The 19,203-nt window shown below is 36.0% G+C and overlaps 1 protein-coding gene across 1 annotated transcript in view; it reads left to right on the forward strand.

Moving 5' to 3' along the window:
* The window catches only part of STPG2 (sperm tail PG-rich repeat containing 2), a 197,525-nt gene that overhangs the window by 10,859 nt on the left and 167,463 nt on the right, over window positions 1-19,203 (forward strand). Inside the window, exon 4 of the mRNA XM_027837377.1 lies at window positions 10,087-10,251. Within this exon, the coding sequence (XP_027693178.1) occupies window positions 10,087-10,251 (165 nt within the window). The remainder of the gene's footprint in view (window positions 1-10,086; window positions 10,252-19,203) is intronic.

The following is a 19,203-nucleotide window of genomic DNA, read 5'->3' on the forward strand; positions in this document are numbered from 1 at the left end:
GCCTATCATTTCTTTATTAATTTTATATTTGAGATATCTGCAGTTTTTTTTCTTAGTCCTGGCTTGTAATAAGACCAGGGGAATAGCAGTGCAAAATACAAATTTTAAAGAAAGGCATAAGCTTTGGAACACATCCCCTCTCTGGGAAGGAGAGGAGAAGGGAGAAGAAGTGTCGATACCATTCTCAGTGAACAAAGATGGCTACAGGCTTTTACGTATCAATTCTGTGTTACTTCCATATAGTTCATCATCAATTACTTGATGATGGCAGTGGCAGTAGGGGCGGTGGCAGTGGCTGCACTGATCTCCTCAGCCCATTGCTCATTTCTCCTCTTTCTAGGATGAAAGAAGAGGGCTTCTCTCTTTTCAGGTATAGACAAATGGTTCTCTGGGGCCATCACACATCGTCTCCAGTGACCCTGCTACATATGCTTCATTTGAAATTGTGTCAGGTGATTTTTGAAGTCCTATCCAATTCTTTTCGTTTTTAAACTTTTGATAACTTTTTATATCACTTATATTTCCCACACTATCTTTACTTCTACCCCCTCCCAGAGTTCACCACTTATTATAACAAATAAAAAAAGAGGAAGAAAGAAAAAAAGTTCTATGAAACGAATTCACATATCAAAAAAATCTGCTATGTGTAGTGTTCAACACCCATGGTATACTACTTCTTTTTCTAGATACATGAATGTTGTTCATGCCAAAACTTTCCAATTTAATGTAATCACAATTATGTGTAATTTTTTGTAATTGTTTCTATTGCTTATTTAGTTAAAAATTCTCTCCCAAGCCATTATTGTAAAAGTTATATGATTTAATTCCCCCCTTTCATGGTGTAATTTTTAATATTCAGTTCTTGTATTCAGTTTGAGGAATGTAGTGCAAAATGTTGGTCTAAACTTAATTTTTGCCAGACTGCTTTGTATCTTTCCCAACAGTTCTTGTCAAGTAGGGAGTTGTTACCTAAGTAATTTTGTTTTGGGGCTTACTGAGAAATGGGTTATTCGTTTACATTTTTCTTTAGCTAGCCTATCCCATTATTCTGTTCTATTTTTAATCGGTTTCAAATAGTAACCATTACTTTTTAATGATAAAAGCCTTTTATTTTAAGATATAAGTCTAATAGTATCTAATTATTTTCAATATTACATGTGGTAAGTCATTTCCTTTTGTAATCTCATAATGAGCATTCAAAAAAGACTACAACGAAATTAATTGCAGCTGATGTGCCAACATATTTTTCAGAAGATGGGTAAATTGTACAAATGGCGCAACAAGACCATCCAAATTAAATCAATACACAGTGAAAAATACATTGGAAAGTGTGACTCAGGAGGAAGGAAAAAAAAATCTAAGGCTCCATGCTGCATGGAAGCTTCATGCATGTTTCAGGAATACTCTCTTCAAGAAGAGAGTTGTAATTCATTAGACATGATTGAGTGCCAAATGCCACCTTCTGCCATTGATATTGCTTGTATTCTAATAGAAAAGAAATGACCAGTTACTGATGTGGACATAATTTCCGAATTAGCTGTTTGTATGCAGTCAGATCACTAATTTGTTAGAGTTCAGATCAAAATCAATATATAATTTGAAGATGAAAAAAGATGATGTGGGATGTGACTGATGCAGCTCCAAATTAACCTATTAAAGAAAACTGTTGAAAAAAATAGGCTGATGTTTACTATCACTGTTTTAAGTTTAAAAGCCTATGTAAGTCACATGCCCCCATGAGGAGATCAAATAAGTGAAGAGATTACTTCATCACCTTGGTGTAGAAATATGTGGCAGCTGGAGGCAACACTGTTCTAGAAGTTCATATGTACACTCTTGGGGAGGAAGAAGGTGGTAGGTTATGAAAAGCTTCACCTCATGAACCAACAAATAGCCAGGGAGAAGAAACAAACTGACAAGGTTTTCTGGAAGCTTGGGAAGAGACTTAAGACAGATTCTTTTTTTTTAATTAATGTATTTTGATTTATCAACAATCACTTCCATAAGCTTTTGAGCTTAAAATTTTTCTCCCCTTCCTTCTCCGCCTCCCTCCCCAAGATGGTGTGCAATCTGATATAGGCTATACATATACATTCCTATTCAACATATTTTCACGTTAGTCATATTGTAAGGAAGAATTAGAACCAATAGGAGGAACCACAAGAAAGAGAAAACAAAACAAAACGGAAGAAAAAATAGCAAATAGTATACTTCGATCTGCATTCAAACTCCGTAGTTCGTTCTTTGGATGTGGACAGCATTTTTTGTCATGAGACTTTTGGAGATGTCTTAGATCCTTGTATTGCTGAGAAGGGCTAAGTCTGTTAACATTAGTTATTGTACAGTATGGCTGTTACTGTGTACAGTGTTCTCCTGGTTCTGCTCACTTCACTCAGCATCAGTCCATACAAGTCTTTCCAGGTTTTTCTGAAGTCTGATTGCTCATCATTTCTTATAGCACAACAGTATTTCATTACATTCATATACCACAACTTGTTCAGCCATTCCCCAGTTGATGGGCATCCCCTCAATTTCTAATTCTTTGCCACCACAGAAAGGGCTGCTATAAATATTTTTGTACATGTGGGTCCTTTTGCCATTTGTATGATGTCTTTGGGATACAGCCCTAGAAGTGCTATTGCTGGGTCAAAAGGTATGCACATTTTTATAGTCCTTTGGGCATAGTTCCACATTGTTCTCCAAGATGATTGGATCATTTCACAACTCCACCAGCAGTGCATTAGTGTTCCAATTTTCCCACTTCTCCAACATTTATCATTTTCCTGTTTTGTCATGTTGGTCAATCTGATAGGTGTGATGTGGTACCTCAGAGGTATTTTGATTTGCATTTCTCTAATCAATAGTGACTTAGAGCATTTTTTCATATGACTATAGATGGCTTTAATTTCTTCCTCTGAAAACTGCCTGTTCATATCCTTTGACCATTTATCAATTGGGGAATGACTTGTATTCTTATAAATTTGACTTAATTCTCTATATATTTTAGAAATTAGGCCCTTATCAGAGACACTGGTTGTAAAAATTCTTTCCCAATTTTCTGCTTTCCTTCTAATCTTGGCTTGCATTGACTTTGTGCAAAAACTTTTCAATTTAATGTAATCAAAGTTATCCATTTTGCATTATTTAATGTTCTCTATCTCCTGTTTGGTCATGCATTCTTCTGTTCTCCATAAATCTGATAGGTAAACTATTCCTTGCTCTCCCAGTTTGCTTATAGTATCAGCCTTTATATCTAAATCATGAATCCATTTTGACTTTATTTTGGTATATGGTGTGAGATTTTGGTCTATGTCTAATTTCTGCCATATTCTTTTCCAGTTTCCCAGCAGTTTTTGTCAAATAGTAAGTTCTTATTCTAGAAACTGGGGTCTTCGGGTTTATCAAATAATAGATTACTATAGTTATTGACTACTGTGTCTTACATACCTAACCTATTCCACTGATCCACCACCAGATTATTTCAAGGTGAAAGTGGAGTTAGGGCCACTCTGATGAAAAACTGAAAAGGTGTATTCAGACTTTTATAGTAAACTTTTTGATAGAGGTAGTTCCTGCTGTGTTGAATCAGGAAGGAGAAATGGCATCAGAGAAGACAAGTTGGGAAGAGGAAGAACAGCTAATCTGCACCAAATATAGAAAATTCAATTATAGGAAATCACTGGTGGAGGCAATATGCTTTTGAGAGTATCCACGGATTGATCCTCAAACTGTCAAAAAGAGTAGGCAATATATAATGTTTAGAAATATTACGGACCTTATTTTTTAGGGAAAAAAGCAATTGACAAAATATTAATAGCTATTCAATTAAAAAACGATTAAGGACTTGTGCAATGTGCTGGTAAAACTAAAAAGGAAACCATCCCTGTATTCAAGAAGCTTGTATCCTTCTGAGGGAATATGGTATATGCATAAGTAAGTACAATGTCTATAGTATTTCAAAGGAATTTCAAAAGGAAGAAAGTGCCAAAACTTGGGAAGAACAGGATACACCTATTTTCTTATCTCTATAAACTCTTTGAGACACAGCATGGCTAGCCTTGGGGCCAGGAAAATGTGAAATCAATACCTATTAACTCTGTTATCGTAATAAGTCCCTTATCCTTTCAGTGCTCTAGTCAACTCTGTAAATATAAGTTACAGAGGAGGTAGTACTCACATTGATAAGATCACTGCTCAGTTGAGGTATTGAAGAAATCTGCAATCACTTCTTGTACCTAAGATGTACAGAAAGTATTAAAGGAGAACAAAAGCCAGTTGATTTTCCTGTTTAATTTTTAAGCCTGAAATAAAGTACAATGTTCATATTCCTGAGTTCCAGAGTTGAGGATCCTCACTTCTAGGGAGTTAGGATGTTCCTAGAAAGTGTCAGCTTCTTCAAGAAAAAATGAGATCATGCACATCGTCTCCCAAGTTGGAGGTGCAACAAGGAAGCCTAAGACATGCTGTGAGGGAGAAGAATATTTGGAATTTGCCCATTACTGTTACTGTGAGTTATTTGGACAGTGCCATAAAGAATCCTTTACCACACCAGTAGTAAAGTGGCTGTCTTTGTAACCCTAATAGTGTTTCACCTCTGGATGAGTATAGTCCCTCAATACAGTACCAAGATTTGATGCCTGTTTGGATCTCTGAAAGGTGGAACTTTCCACAGGGAACAAGTGAATTTCTCTGCTGGAGGAAGTTTGAATCCTAATATTTCTGTGCTTGTGTGGGTCTTTGGAGTGAAAGTAAGATTCACTGGAATGTCTGGTGGTTGCCCCTTTCCATTTACAAAGGGGAATCCAAACTACAGAGTATTGCTATGAGGACTGAGAAACCCTGAAAAAAAGTCATCAAAGAGGGAAGAGTATCTAGACCTAGACATTCTTCCCCAGAGGCTTCCGTTTCTGGGACACATGGACATGAAATCCATCTCTTTATACATTGCTTGTGGTTGAGGGTAGGTGACTGCCATGTATCTTGCCCACAGGTAGCCATCGTTCGCTTTCTACTCCTTCTATCCCTTTTCATCCTCCTAATCTGATCATTGCTCTTCTGAAAGGTAAAGGACAAAAGGATTCTCTGTTAACCTGCCAGCAGGTGGAGGTGGCCCCTCATGAGTCCAACTAATCCATCAAGCATAAGTGAAATACATCCTCCAACATGTGTCATGGATTCTGACCATAGTCTTTATGGGATTGTAACTCATCAAAATGAGTCTCCCTTTATTCAGTCCCTCAGATGCATAAATACATATCTGTATGTATGTGGATACCTACGCATGTATGTGTGTCTGTGAACACAGGTACATATATACACACACACCTATACGTTACTTAGGAGCCAGTAGCTGCAGGAAATGTATAAATTTTGAATGGAGGCTGGAGGAGACAGAGGAAAGGAATGGTGAGAAATGTCTGGAAGTTGGATTTTTGTATAAGACGTTTTTGAAGACATGATTGAGGATAACTTTTATTTCTGTTAGAGCTTTGGCAAGAAACTACTGGTCATACATCAGAAGCAACTGAGAAAATAATGTCCTCAGTATTCTTCTGTTAGTGATCATCTCCACGAAGCACTGTGGTGGATGTAGATGCTCTTCTAACATTGACTGAAGACCAGGGTGGCTGGACCTTTTACACTTACAAAGTGGAAACATTCATCTCAGGATCAGTGCTCAGATATTTATGATTAAGCAAAGAAACAAAGCAGAAGAGCATCAAGGACTCTGAAATCTAAATCTTAGGTTTGCTTGGGTGTAGAACATATGCTTTGTTTGCCATGTGCTTACAGCTATACTCTTCCAGGGAGTGGCTCAAACAGGCCAGACGTGATCTTCAGACAGGAAGAAAAGGCAGAGGGCAGGTCACTCCTTTTTATAGATCCACTGAGTTAGAGACTTTTCCTTCTCAGATACCAGTGAAGAGTTTGCTTCATCATTCTAAAGTTTAAGGCCTTTTAGCATTGACTGAACTATGATCCAGGAATTTCTGGAAGTTTCCAGGGGAACTCTGGTTCTTATTCCCTATGATGACCTCCTAGGCCCACCCCATGCATGTTCTCTGGAGTGCAACCTCTACTACACAAAGAAAGAAGGTGAAAAGGACCAGTTAACATTATGAATTACATTATAGGTATGAGGCTCTTCTTATTTCTGGGAGAAATCTGTACTTTGCAGAGGCAGAAATAGTTTCTACTTCAAGGAATAATGATGAGGGTCCACTGGGTCACCTAAAAAAAAAAAAGCTGTCTGGTACTTGTTATTAGAAAAAGTTGGGATGGTTGTTGACGTGTACTAAGATAGCTAAATGTCAACCTGATATGAACAGTCAGACAGATATGCTGTCTGCCTTGGATGTGTATCTGGATTGTGGCAGGGAGCCTCCTGAGACTTGTTAAACTTAATGTCTGGTCATTCATGAAGGGACAAATGATACCACCAGAAAGAACTTAAGAAGTAATAATAGAGAAGAATAAATCCTGGACAAGAGACTGAAAACAGTAGGAATGCAGCTGGTATTATCAACACTGATGCCAGTTGAAACTGGTGGATTCTGAAGACAAAGGTGGAGGAATATGATATGATTTAGTTTTCTTATCATAGCATTAAGAATTGGAAGAACTTTAGAAGTCATCTAGACAAACTTCCTCATTCTTTTTAAAAACATTTTTTATTAATTTTTTTTTAGTTTTCATCAATCACTTCCATAAGCTTTTGAGTTTTAAATTTTTCTCCCCCTCCCTCCTCGCCCCCTCTCCAAGACAGCATGCAGTCTGATATAGGCTCTACATATACATTCCTATTCAACATATTTTCACGTTAGTCATGTTGTAAGGAAGAATTAGAACCAATAGGAGGAACCACAAGAAAGAGGAAACAAAACAAAACAGAAGAAAAAAAAAGAGCAAATAGTATGCTTTGATCTGCATTCAAACTGCATAGTTCTTCCTCTGGATGTGGATAGCATTTTCCATCATGAGACTTTTGGAGATGTCTTAGATCCTTGCATTGCTGAGAAGGGCTAAGTTTATCAAAGTTAGTCATAGCGCAACGTGGCTGTTACTGTGTACAACATTTTCCTGGTTCTGCTCACTTCACTCAGGATCAGTCCATACAAGTCTTTCCAGGTTTTTCTGAAGTCTACTTGCTCATCATTTCTTATAGCACAACAGTATTTCATTGCATTCCTATACCTCAGCTTGTTCAGTCATTCCCCAGTTGATGGACATCCCCTCAATTTCCAATTCTTTGCTACCACAGAAAGAGCTGCTATAAATATTTTTGTACACGTGGGTCCATTTCTCATTTGTATGATGTCTTTGGGATACAGCCCTGGAAGTGCTATTGCTGGGTCAAAAGGTATACACATTTTTATAGTCCTTTGGGCATAGTTCCACATTGTTCTCCAAGATGATTGGATCATTTCACAACTCCACCAGCAGTGCATTAGTGTTCCAATTTTCCCACTTCTCCAACATTTATCATTTTCCTGTTTTGTCATGTTGACCAATCTGATAGGTGATATGTGGTACTTCAGAGTTGTTTTGATTTGCATTTCTCTAATCAATAGTGACTTAGAGCATTTTTACATATGACTATAGATGGCTTTAATTTCTTCATCTGAAAACTGCCTGTTCATATCCTTTGACCATTTAAAAGTGAAAAGAGAAAGAATCCATAAATTATCTCCTTAAATGAAAACTCCCAGGAATGTCAACCAAAATCTAGAGTTCCCAGGTCAAAGGAAAAATACTGCAAACCAGAAAAATTCAAGGAGCCACAATCAGGCTCACATATGATTTAGCAGCTACCACTGTACAGGAATGGAGAACTAGGAATATGCCATCCCACAAGGCAAAAGATAGAGGCTTACAACCAAGAATAATGTACCCAGAAAAATGAAATAGAATCCTACAGGTGGAAAATGTACCTTTAATGAAATAGATGACTTCCAGGCTTTTTTGGGAGGCAGCTAGGTGTCACAGTGGATAGAATACTGGGCATGGAGTCAGGAAGGCTTATCTTCATGAGTTCAAATCTGGCCTCAGAGACTTACCAGCTCTGTGACCCTGGGCAAGTCATTTAACCCTGTTTCCCTCAGTTTCCTCATCTGTAAAATGAGCTGGAGAAAGAAATGGCAGACCACTCCAGTATCTTTGCCAAGGGCTCATGAAGAGTCAGACATGACTGAAACGACTGAACAACAACAATGACAGGCATTCTTGATGGAAAGAGCAGAGCTTGGTAGAAACTTTGAAATACAAACACAAGAGGTAAACATGAGTACTCATCAATCATGAGGGACTAAGCAGAGGTAGACTGTTTACTTTCTTATATAGGGAGACATGTCCCTTCCCAATGCTAACATCATCAAAGGTCATGTTGTCGTTCAGTTATTTTCAGTCTTGTCCAATTCTTTGTGATCCAAGTCGGGGTTTTCTTGGCAAAGATACTGGAGTGGCTTGCTATTTCCTTCTCGAGCTCATTTTACAGATAAGGAATTGAGGCAAACAGGGTTAAGTGACTTACCCAAGGTCAAGCATCTAGTAAGTGTCTGAGGCCTGATTTGAACTCAGGACATTTTCCTGACTCCAGGCCTGGTGCTCTTTCCACTGTACCCCCTAAATGCCTTTGTCAGGAGTCGTAGAGAGTGCAGTAAGATGGAGGGCCTAGAAGTGGTGTTCCGATATGTTTGCATGATCTTAAAAGAAGAATGGAACGAGAGGGGAGAAGGAATACACTACTAGGAGGAAAAAGAGAGAGGAAATATGGGGAAAATCATCTCACATCATCTGAATGTTCAAGTAGAAAACTGCACAAAAACGAAGGAAGAGGTGCAGAGAGCAGGTGACACTTAAACCTCTCATTGAGTTGATCAGGAATATATACAGGCAGTCCAGTACAAAACTGCATGAAATGGGAGATAAAGGGGAGAAGAAAAAGAGGCGGGGGAGGAGGAGGAGAGGAGGGGACAAGAGGAAAGGGAGGCATTAGTCCTTAGACAAAACAAACTAGGGGGCAGCTAGGTGGTGCAGTGGATAGAGCACCGGCCCTGGAGTCAGGAGAACCTGAGTTCAAATCCGGCTTCAGACATATAACACTCACTAGCAGTGTGACTCTGGGCAAGTCACTTAACCCTAATTGCCTGAAAAACAAAACAACAACAACAACAACAACAACAACAACAAAACCTAAGGAGGTTGGATTCTGAAAAGAGATTTAAAAGAAAAGGAATGGATAACTTTTGATTGGGCCCTAGGTAGGGCAGGGGAGCAGAAGCAAGTTATAGTAAATCTTGAGCATTGGTGCTGAGTGCACTCCTTTCTCACCACCTTCTTTAAAAAGGTGGGGCAGGAAAAAGAGAAGTATAATAGAGTAAGTTGAGGGGACATACACAATTAAGGATCATCACTCTGAATGTGAATAGGGTCAGCTCACCTGTAGAACAAAAGGTGGTAACCGAATTGGGATTAGAAAGCAGAGTCCAACAATAGGTTGTGTATAAGAGATACGTTTAAAACATAAAGGAGTACACAAACTTAAAATTAGCGGCTGGAGTGAAACCTAGTATGTTTTAGCTGAAGTAGACTTAAGAATGCTGATCAATCTAATGACCAACCATAATTCCAGAGGTCTGATGGTGAAGCATGCTGCTCACCTCCTGATGGAGGTGGTTTTCCTTCCTTCCTTTATAATGACCACCCGTGGTAGGCTGTGTCAGTCTGCACAACGTGGTTGTTGTCGTGCACGTTTGATATTAGTGGAGCCTTCAGCGTATTACATTGTTCAGGAAGGCAAGGCTCAGGTCTGGCTATGCTGAATAAGGTCTGTCACTTCAGGACTAACAGAAATTGGTTGCATGCCTGCTGAGTTCTGCTTAATCCTGTGTGTCCTTCAGTGATTGTTTCTAGCCTTTAAGTCTCTCTCCTGTAGTCATTTCCAGTACTGGAAATTTTTAATTCTGAAGTTAATTCTTGGTCTTCCAGTAGATTTTGTTCTTCATCCCCCATATTGTCTGCCATTTATTTTATTTATTTATTTATTCACGTGCTCAAAGATTTTTAATTTTAATATTATTTTTGCAGAAAACTCCAAAAAGATTTGAAGTCTTCAGAAATGTGGATGCACCTTCCATTCCTTCCCCTGGACAGTCACATGGTTATTATATAAAAAATGATGGCTCTGTATTGAAACAAAGTCCACCTGTTGTTGACAAAACACTGGGTCCAGCATTCTATAAACCATTGTTTGTAAGTATTTTACAGAACATTTTAAGTGTTTAGTCCAAAGATTATGTATAGATTTATTTAATATTTAAAGCAGAAAAGTTAATTGTGTATGAGCTAATAAAGCAACCTTAGTGAATATTGAGAGTTTATATACGAATCTAACTTATATTTTTTGGTTAAATTACTTATTCAGGTATTTGTTATTGTTCATTTGTTTAGTTGTATCTAACTCTTCATAGACCATAGCACACCAGTCCCTTCTCTTCACTATCTCCTGAAGTCTGTTCCTTCTCTTCACTATCTCCTGAAGTCTGTTCAGTCTCATATTTGTTGCTTCCATGACATCCCATCTTCTGTCTATTCCATCCTTTGCCATCCCCTTTTCCTTTTGCCTTCAGTCTTTCCCAACATCAGGGTCTTTTCCAGTAAGTCCTGTCTTCTCATTATGTGGGCAAAGTATTTAAACTTTAGCTTCAGTATTTGTCTTTCCAGTGAGTAGTCTAAATTTCTTTAAATATCGACTGATTTAATCTCCTTCTCGTCCAATGGATTCTCAAGTCTTCTCCAGCACCACAATTTGAAAGCATTGATTATGTGGTACTCAGCCTTCTTTATAATCCAACTCTCACAGCCATACATTACTGCTGGAAAAACCATAGCTTTGATCTTATGGACCTTTGTCAGCAAGGTCTCTAATTTTTAGTATGCTGGCAAGATTTGCTATAGCTTTCTTTCCTAGGAGCAGGTGTCCTTTAATTTCATGGCTGCAGGCTTTGTCTGCAGTGATCTTTGAGCCCAAGAATTTAAAAATCAGACATTGCTTCCATTTCTTTTCCCTCTGTTTGCCAGGAAGTGAGGGGACCAGTTGCCACAAACTTAGTTTTTTGGATGCGAAGCTTTAAGCCAGGTTTTACACTCTCTTCTTTCACCATCATCAAGAGGCTTCTTAATTCGTCTTCACTTCCTGCTGGCAGAGTGGTATCATCTGCATATCTGAGATTATTGATATTTCTCCCAGCACTCTTAGTTCCAACTTTGGATTTGTCCAGGCTGGCATTTTGCACAATGTATGAACTCATTTCAGTTAAATAGATAAGATGACCATATGCAGTCTTGTCATACTCCTTTCACAATCTTAAACCAATCAGTTGTTCCATCGTTGGTCGTAACTGTTGATTCTTGGCCTGCATATATATTCCTCAGGAGACAGGTAAGTTGATCTGGTACTCTCATCTTTCTGAGGACTTGCCATATTTTGTTGTGATCCGCACAGTCAAAGGCTTTAGTGTAGCCAGAGAAGTAGAAGGAGATGTTTTTTTCTGGAACTCCCTTGCTTTCTTCATAATCCGATGAATGTTGGCAATTTGGTCTCTAGTTCCTCTGCCTCCTTGAAAACTAGCCTGCACTTCTGTAATTCTCAGTTTATATAATGCTGAAGCCTAGCTTGTAGAATCTTGAGCTGAAATGTGAAATGATTGCAATTTTTTTTGGTAATTTGAACATTCTTTGGCATTTCCCTTCTTTAGGATTGGGACATAAACTGATCTTTTCCAAAAATTTGCTGGCATGTTGAGTGAAGCACTTTAACAGCATTATCTTTTAAGATTTTAAATAGCTCAGCTGTCATTCCATCACCTTCACTGACCTTATTGTTGGCAATGCTTCCTAAGGGCCATTTGACTTCATTCTCTAGGATATCTGGCTCTAGATCAGTAGCCACACCATTGTGGTTATCAGTAATGTTAAGATCTTCCTTGCGTAGTTCTTCTGTATATTCTTGCCACCTCTTCTTAATCTCTTTTGCATCTGTTAAGTCTTTACCATTTTTTGTCTTTTATTATGCCCATTTTTCATGAAATGTCCCCTTGATATCTCTGTTTTTCTTGAAGAGGTCTCTTGTATTTCCCGTTCTATTGTCTTCTATTTCTTTGCATTGCTCATTTAAGAAAATCTTATCTTTCTTTAATATTATTTGGAATTCTGGTTTTGTTTGGGCATATCTTTCCCTTTCTTTTTTCCCTTTTGCTTTCCTTATTTCCTCAGCTATTTGTAAAGCCTCATCAGACAGGCATTTTTCTTTCTTGCTCTTTTTAAAAAAAATTTATTTATTTTTTGCTCCTGACTCCTGTATAATATTGCCATAGTTCTTCAAGTACTCTGTCTACCAGGTGTAATTTCTTAAATCTATTCATCACTTCCACTTCATAATTATAAGGGATCTATCTTACCCTACAGGGAAGTAGCAGGGAAAGAGATTAAGTAAGGGGGGAGAGGACTGACCGAAGGGAGGGCAGATTTGGGGGGGCAGTAGACAGAAGCATAACACTGGTGAGGAGGGAAAGGATGAGATAAGAGAGAAGACAAACAGGAGGAAAAATAGAATGGAGGGAAATACACAGTTAGTAATTGTAGTAATCACAGTTAGTGAATGTGAATGGGATGAATTCTCCCATAAAATGGAAGTGTGTATGAAAAACCAGAATCCTCCAATCCGTTGTTTACAAGAAACATGCTTAAAGCAGAAAGACACAGACAGAGTAAAAGTTAGGGGCTGGAACAGACTCTGTTGTACTTCAGCTGAAGAAGAAAAAAGTTCCTCAAAAATTAGAATTGGGCAGGTCAAAGCTAATGATTCCCACAAGTCATCAAGAAACAACAAGACAAAGTCACGAGAATGAAAAATAGAAGAAAATAAAATATCTCATTGGAGAAACAGTTGACATGGAGAATAGATCAAGGAGAGGTAATTTAAGAATTATTGTACTGCCTGATAGCCATGATCACATAAAGAGTCTAGACATCATATTTCAAGAAGTTATCAAGGAAAACTGCCTTGCTATCTTAGATCCAGATGGTAAAATAGAAATGGAAGGAATCCATTTATCACCTCCTCAAAGAGATTCTGAAATGAAAACTCCCAGGAATATTATTCCAGAGGCATCAGGTCAAAGGGAAAATAATTCAAGCAGCCAGAAAGAAACAATTCAAATAATATCGAGCCACAGTTAGGATCATACAAGATTTAGTGGTCTCCTCATTGAAGGATTGGAGGGCTTGGTATATTTTCCACAAGGCAAAGAAGCTAGGATTATAATCAAAACCCAGCAAAAATGAGTGTAATCCTTCAAGGGAAAATGGATATTGAATGAAATAGAGGACTTTAAAACATTTCTGATGAGAAGACCAGACCTGAATAGAAAATGTGACATTCAATCATAAGATTCAAGAGAAGCAGAAAAAGATAAACATGAAATAGTAATCATAAGGGACACAAGAAAGTTAAACTTCCTATATGGAAAGATGATTCCCGTAACTCCTAAGAACTTTATCATTATTATGATAGTTAAAATGGGTTTACATACATGGAGGCATGAGTGTGAATTTATTTTGTTAGAATGATCTCCAAAAACCCAAAGGGGTAGAAAGAAGGATGCACTGGGAGGAGGGAGAAGTAAAATGGGGTCAGGAAGAGCTTTTATGGGGCGAAGTGTGAACATTTATATATATATATATATATATACGCATATAGTTGTTGATAGAAATGTACCTTATTTAAATAGAGAAATAGGAGGGGAAGGGTATAGGAGTAATGGGGGATATTAAAAGGGTAAGTGGATTAATGGAAGCAGTAGTTAGAAGCAAAATAGACCTTTTAGGAGAGACAGGATAAAAAGAGAGAGAGAAAGAAACAAAAGAAAATGGGATGGAAAGAAATACACAATAATCATAACTGTGAATGTGAATGGGATGAACTCACCCATAAAATCGAAGCAAATAGCAGAACAGATTAGAAATCAAAATCCAACAATATATTGTTTACAAGAGGCAAATTTAAATTAAAATGTAAAGATCAACTAAATCCAATATTAAATAAATTATTTGGAGTAATAGGTAAAGAAGGGATCCTACCAAATTCCTTTTATGAAACAAATATAATACTGATACCTCAACCAGGAAAAGTAAAAACAGAAAAAGAAAATTATAGAACAATTTCATTAATGAATATGGATGCAAAAATTCTAAATAACATGCTTTAAAAGATTACAACAATATATCACAAAGATTATACATTATAATCAAGTGGGATTTATATCAGGAATGCAGGGGTGGTTTAACATAAGGAAAACTATTAACATAATTTATTATATCAATAATAAAAGTTTAAAAAAATGGTTATATCAATAGATGCAGAAAAAGCTTTTGATAAAGTTCAACACTCATTTTTATTACAAACACTTGAAAGTATTGGTAGAAATGGTTTTTTCCTTAAATTGATAAAACACATTTATCTAAAACCATCAGCAAGCATTATTTGTAATGGGGTTAAACTAGAAGCCTTCCCAGTAAGATGAGGTATAAAACAAAAATGCCCACTGTTACCAATATTTTTCAGTATTGTATTGGAAATCCTAACAATAGCAATAAAAGAAGAAAAAGAAATAGAAGGAATTGGAATAGGGAATGAGGTAATAAAACTATCTCTTTTTGTAGGCTATATGATGGTATACTTGGAAAATCCCAAAGACTCAACTAAAAACTTAGTTGAAATAATAATTTTAGCAAAGTAGCAGGATATAAAGTAAATCCACATAAATTATCAGCATTCCTATGTGTCACAAACAAAACTCTGCAAGAAGAGATAGTAAAAAATGCCCCATTTAAAATATCTTTAGGCAGTATAAAATACCTGTAAGTGTACTTGCCAAAACAAAACCAGAAACTATATAAACAAAATTATATAAAAAACTTATTATGCAAATAAAAATCAGATTTAAATAATTAGAGAAATATTAATTGTTCATGGGTTGGTAGGGCCAATATAATAAAAATGACAATTTTACTAAACTAATTTATATATTCAATGCCATTCCAATTAAATTACCCAATTTTTTTTTTTGCTGTATTAGAAAAAATAATAACAAAATTCATTTGGAAAAATAAAAAGTCAAGCATATCGGATAATGAAAAAATGTAAAGGAAGGAATTTTTAGCAGTATCAGATCTTAAACTATACTATAAGGCAATGATTATCAAAACTATCTGATACTGGCTAAGAAATAAAAAGGTAGATCAATGGAACAGAGTAGATATATAATTTATAGCAGCAAATAAATATAATAACCTTGTGTTTGACAAATGTAAAGACTTAAGAATTTGGGATAAAAATTCATTGGTAAAAATTGTTGGGAAAATTGGAAAACAGTATGGCAGAAACTGGGCATAGGCCAATATCTTACACCAGTTACCAAGATAAGGTAAAAATGGATACGTTACCTAGATATAAAGAGAGATTTTAAAGGAAAATTAGAAGAACACAGAACATATTACTTATCAGACTTATGAATAGGTGAACAATTTATGAATAAACAAGAGATAGAGAGCAAAGTTAGGTGTGAAATGGATCATTTTGATTACATTAAATTAAAAGGGTTCTGTACAAATAAAATAAATGTAGCCAAGATCAGAAGGAAAGCAGAAAGTTGGAAAAACAATTATAGATAGTTTATCAGATAAAGGTCTCATATAAAATATATAAAGAACTTTACTAAATTTATAAGAATGAGTTATTCCTCAATTGATGAATGGTCAAAGGATATGAATAGGCAATTTTCCAAAGAAGAAATCAAAATAACTTATAGTAATAAGAAAAAATGTTCTAAAGTATTATTGATTAGAGAAATGCAAATTAAAACAACCTTGAGATATCATTTTACACTACATTTACATTTTACATTTGGCTAAAATGAAAGAAGGTGAATGTGACAATTTGGAGGGGATGTGGAAAATGGAATTGTGAATTGATCCAACTGTTTTGGAGAGCAATCTGGAATTGTGCCCAAAGAGTTATTAAACTACCTATAGTATACCCTTTGATCCAGCAATACCACTCCTTGGCTATTTCTTAAGATAATTAGGGAAAAAGGAAAATAACCTATCTGTTCTAAAATGTTTATAGCAGCTCTTGTTGTGATAGCAAGAACTAGAAATTGCAGGGATGCCCATCAATTGGGGAATGGCTGAACAAATTGTGGTATATAATTGTGAGGGAATGCTACTGTGCTATAAGAAATGATGAGGTCAGTGATTATAGAAAAACATGGAAAGACTTGAATGAAATAATGAAGAGTGAAATGAGCAGAACCAAGAGAACATTGTATACAGTAAGAGCAATATATGAAAAAGATGCTATCTACATCCAGAGAAAGAACTGATAAATAGAAGTATGTATAGAATAATTTTACATATAGATACACACACATATGTACCCTTTGATCCAGCAATACCACTACTAGGTCTGTATCATAAAGAGATCAAAGAAAAAGGAAAAGGACCTATACATACAAAAATATTTACAGCAGCTCTATTTGTGGTAGCAAAGAATTGGAAATTGAGGAGAAGCTTTTCAGTTGAGGAATGGCTAAATAAGTTGTGGCATATTATTGTGAGGCAGTACTGTTATGTTATAAGAAATGATGGGAAGGGTTTGCTTTCTAAGTGCCTGTGGGAGGGGTGCAAGGGAAGGAGAGAACTTCCAACTCAGAATTTAAAAAGGACAAAAAATGCTATAAATAAATAATAAATTAAAATGGTAAAAAAAAATGATGAGAGGAGCAATTTGAGAAAAACATGGCAAGACCTATGTGAACTGATGCAAAGTGAAATGAGAAGAACCTGGAGATCATTGTGCACAGTAACAGCCATGCTGTAATGAGAGTGAACTGTGAAAGACTTAGCTACTCTGATCATTACAGTGATCCAAGACAATTCCAAAGGAATCATGATGAAAAAAGTGCTAACTCCAGAGAGAGAACTGTTGAACTCTGAGTACAAATCAAAGTATAATTTTCTTTTTTGCTTCATTTTAAAAAACATGTAAGTATGTTCTGCATGATTTTACATGCATAATTGATACATTGTTTGCCTTCTCAGTGGATGGGAAATGTTAGGAGAGAGGGAGAGAATCTGGAACTCAAAATTTAAAAAAAGAATGTTAAAAATAAATTAATAAAATAAAAAAAAGAACGTTTCAATTAGCTGTTCTGTTTTCCATCTCTATTCCAGCAAAGTAGAAACATATAGATAGTGTACACCTTTTATGGTCAACCATAGATTTTATGTGAGGGGAAACAGAATAAGAGTAAGAGAATAATTTAAAGCATGTTAAAAAATTAATCATAAATGAATGCCTGATAGTGGCTAATCATGTTTTAGGGGGTAGTTAGATTATTTCTGTAGCTTTCTTCTCATGAGGGGTTGGTTATCTCTCTTATCTTCTAGCAAAAATACAGTTTGAGTGCTTTTTTTTAATTAAAGGAGAAGAAAAGGTATGCTAAAGCCAGGCTCTAAGCTTAGTATTATTGATGATCTAGCAAAGGAGACTGAGAAGGAGTGGCAAGACAGGTTGAAGGATATCTCAAAGAGAGTGGTATCATGAAAACTCATGGAGTACAGAGAGTATTCAGGAGGTCACTTTAGTCAACTCTGGTCATTATTGCAGAGAGGTTAAAAAAGCTGACAACTGAAGAAAGGTCATCAGATTTGGCAATTAAGAGATCTTTGATAACTTTGGAGAGAGCAGTTTCAGTTGAATGTTGAAGTTGGAAGCTACATTACAAAATGATTAAGAGGAGAGGATGAGTGAGTAAGAGGCAAAAAGTTTGGACTAGAAATTTAGCTATGAAGGGAGGAGGGAAACAGGAAATGGTAGGGTTTAATAAGAATGTGGTTTTTGTTTTTTTAAGGATAGAGAATGTTTGTTGGCAACAGAGTTTGAATGTGTGTGTGTGTGTGTGTGTGTGTGTGTGTGTGTGTGTGAGAGAGAGAGAGAGAGAGAGAGAGAGAGAGAGAGTAGATGACTTGGTTTTGGCAAATCAGAGACTGAGAGTAAAGAAGAAATAAAATAGGGAATGAGATCAAGGGATTTTTGAAATATAGAATGGGATAGAAAAAATAAATTCCATTCAAAATAACTACAAAAGCTATAAAATACTTGGAAGTGTATACCCTAAGATTCACCTAGGGAGTATATATAAATCCAACTATAAAAAAAACTTTGCAGAAATAAAGACAAAACCAAATAATTGGAGAAACATTAATTGTTCATGGTTAGGTTGAACCAATATAATAAAAATAACTGTGATCTCTAAACTTATGTTTAACATACTGTACCCTTCAAACTCCCAAATAATATAGTGTTAGAAAAAAATGAAATTCACAAAGAGGAACAAAAGGTTAAGAATTTCAAGGGTATAAAAAAAGTGGAAAGGAAGTTTTTCAGTAACAGATGTTAAAGTACTTCAAAGAAGTAATCAATAAAATGAGTTGATTCTAATTTTAAAAAAAGGGTCAATCAGTGGAATAGATTATGTTTACAACATACACAAAACAAGCATGGTATTCAGCAAACTCAAAAAACCCAGTTGCTCGATTAAGGGCTCGCTATTTGACATAAACTGCTGGGAAAATTAGATATTAGTCTGGAAGAACTTAGTTTAGGCCAACATTTTGTACTGCACAGCAAGATAAGTTCCCAATGGATACATGATCTATATATACACGAAGTGACATCGTAAACAAATTAGGTACCAAGGCAGAAATTACTTTTCAGTCTATGAAGAGAGGAAGAGTTTATGACTCATTAAGTAATAGAGATGATCATAAAAGATAAAATTGACAATTTTGATTTAATAAAATTAAAATTTTTTTGCATAAACTTCATGTACTAAAAATGAGAATGGAAAGAAGTAACATGAAAAAATCTTTGAACACATTTCTTTGATGAAAGTCTCATATCCAAGATGTGTAAAGAACTGATTTAAATTTGTAAGCCTAAAAGCCATTCTCCAGGGGAGAAATGGTCAAAAGTATTAACAGGTGGTTTCCAAAGGAAGAAATTCGAGCTTTCAACATGCATATGAAAAAATGCTCAACGTCACTAATAATTAGAGAAATTTGAATTAAAGTAACTTTGAG

The sequence above is a fragment of the Vombatus ursinus genome, unplaced genomic scaffold (assembly GCF_900497805.2).
Source record: "Vombatus ursinus unplaced genomic scaffold, bare-nosed wombat genome assembly UNPS02014821.1, whole genome shotgun sequence".
NCBI lineage: Eukaryota > Metazoa > Chordata > Mammalia > Diprotodontia > Vombatidae > Vombatus > Vombatus ursinus.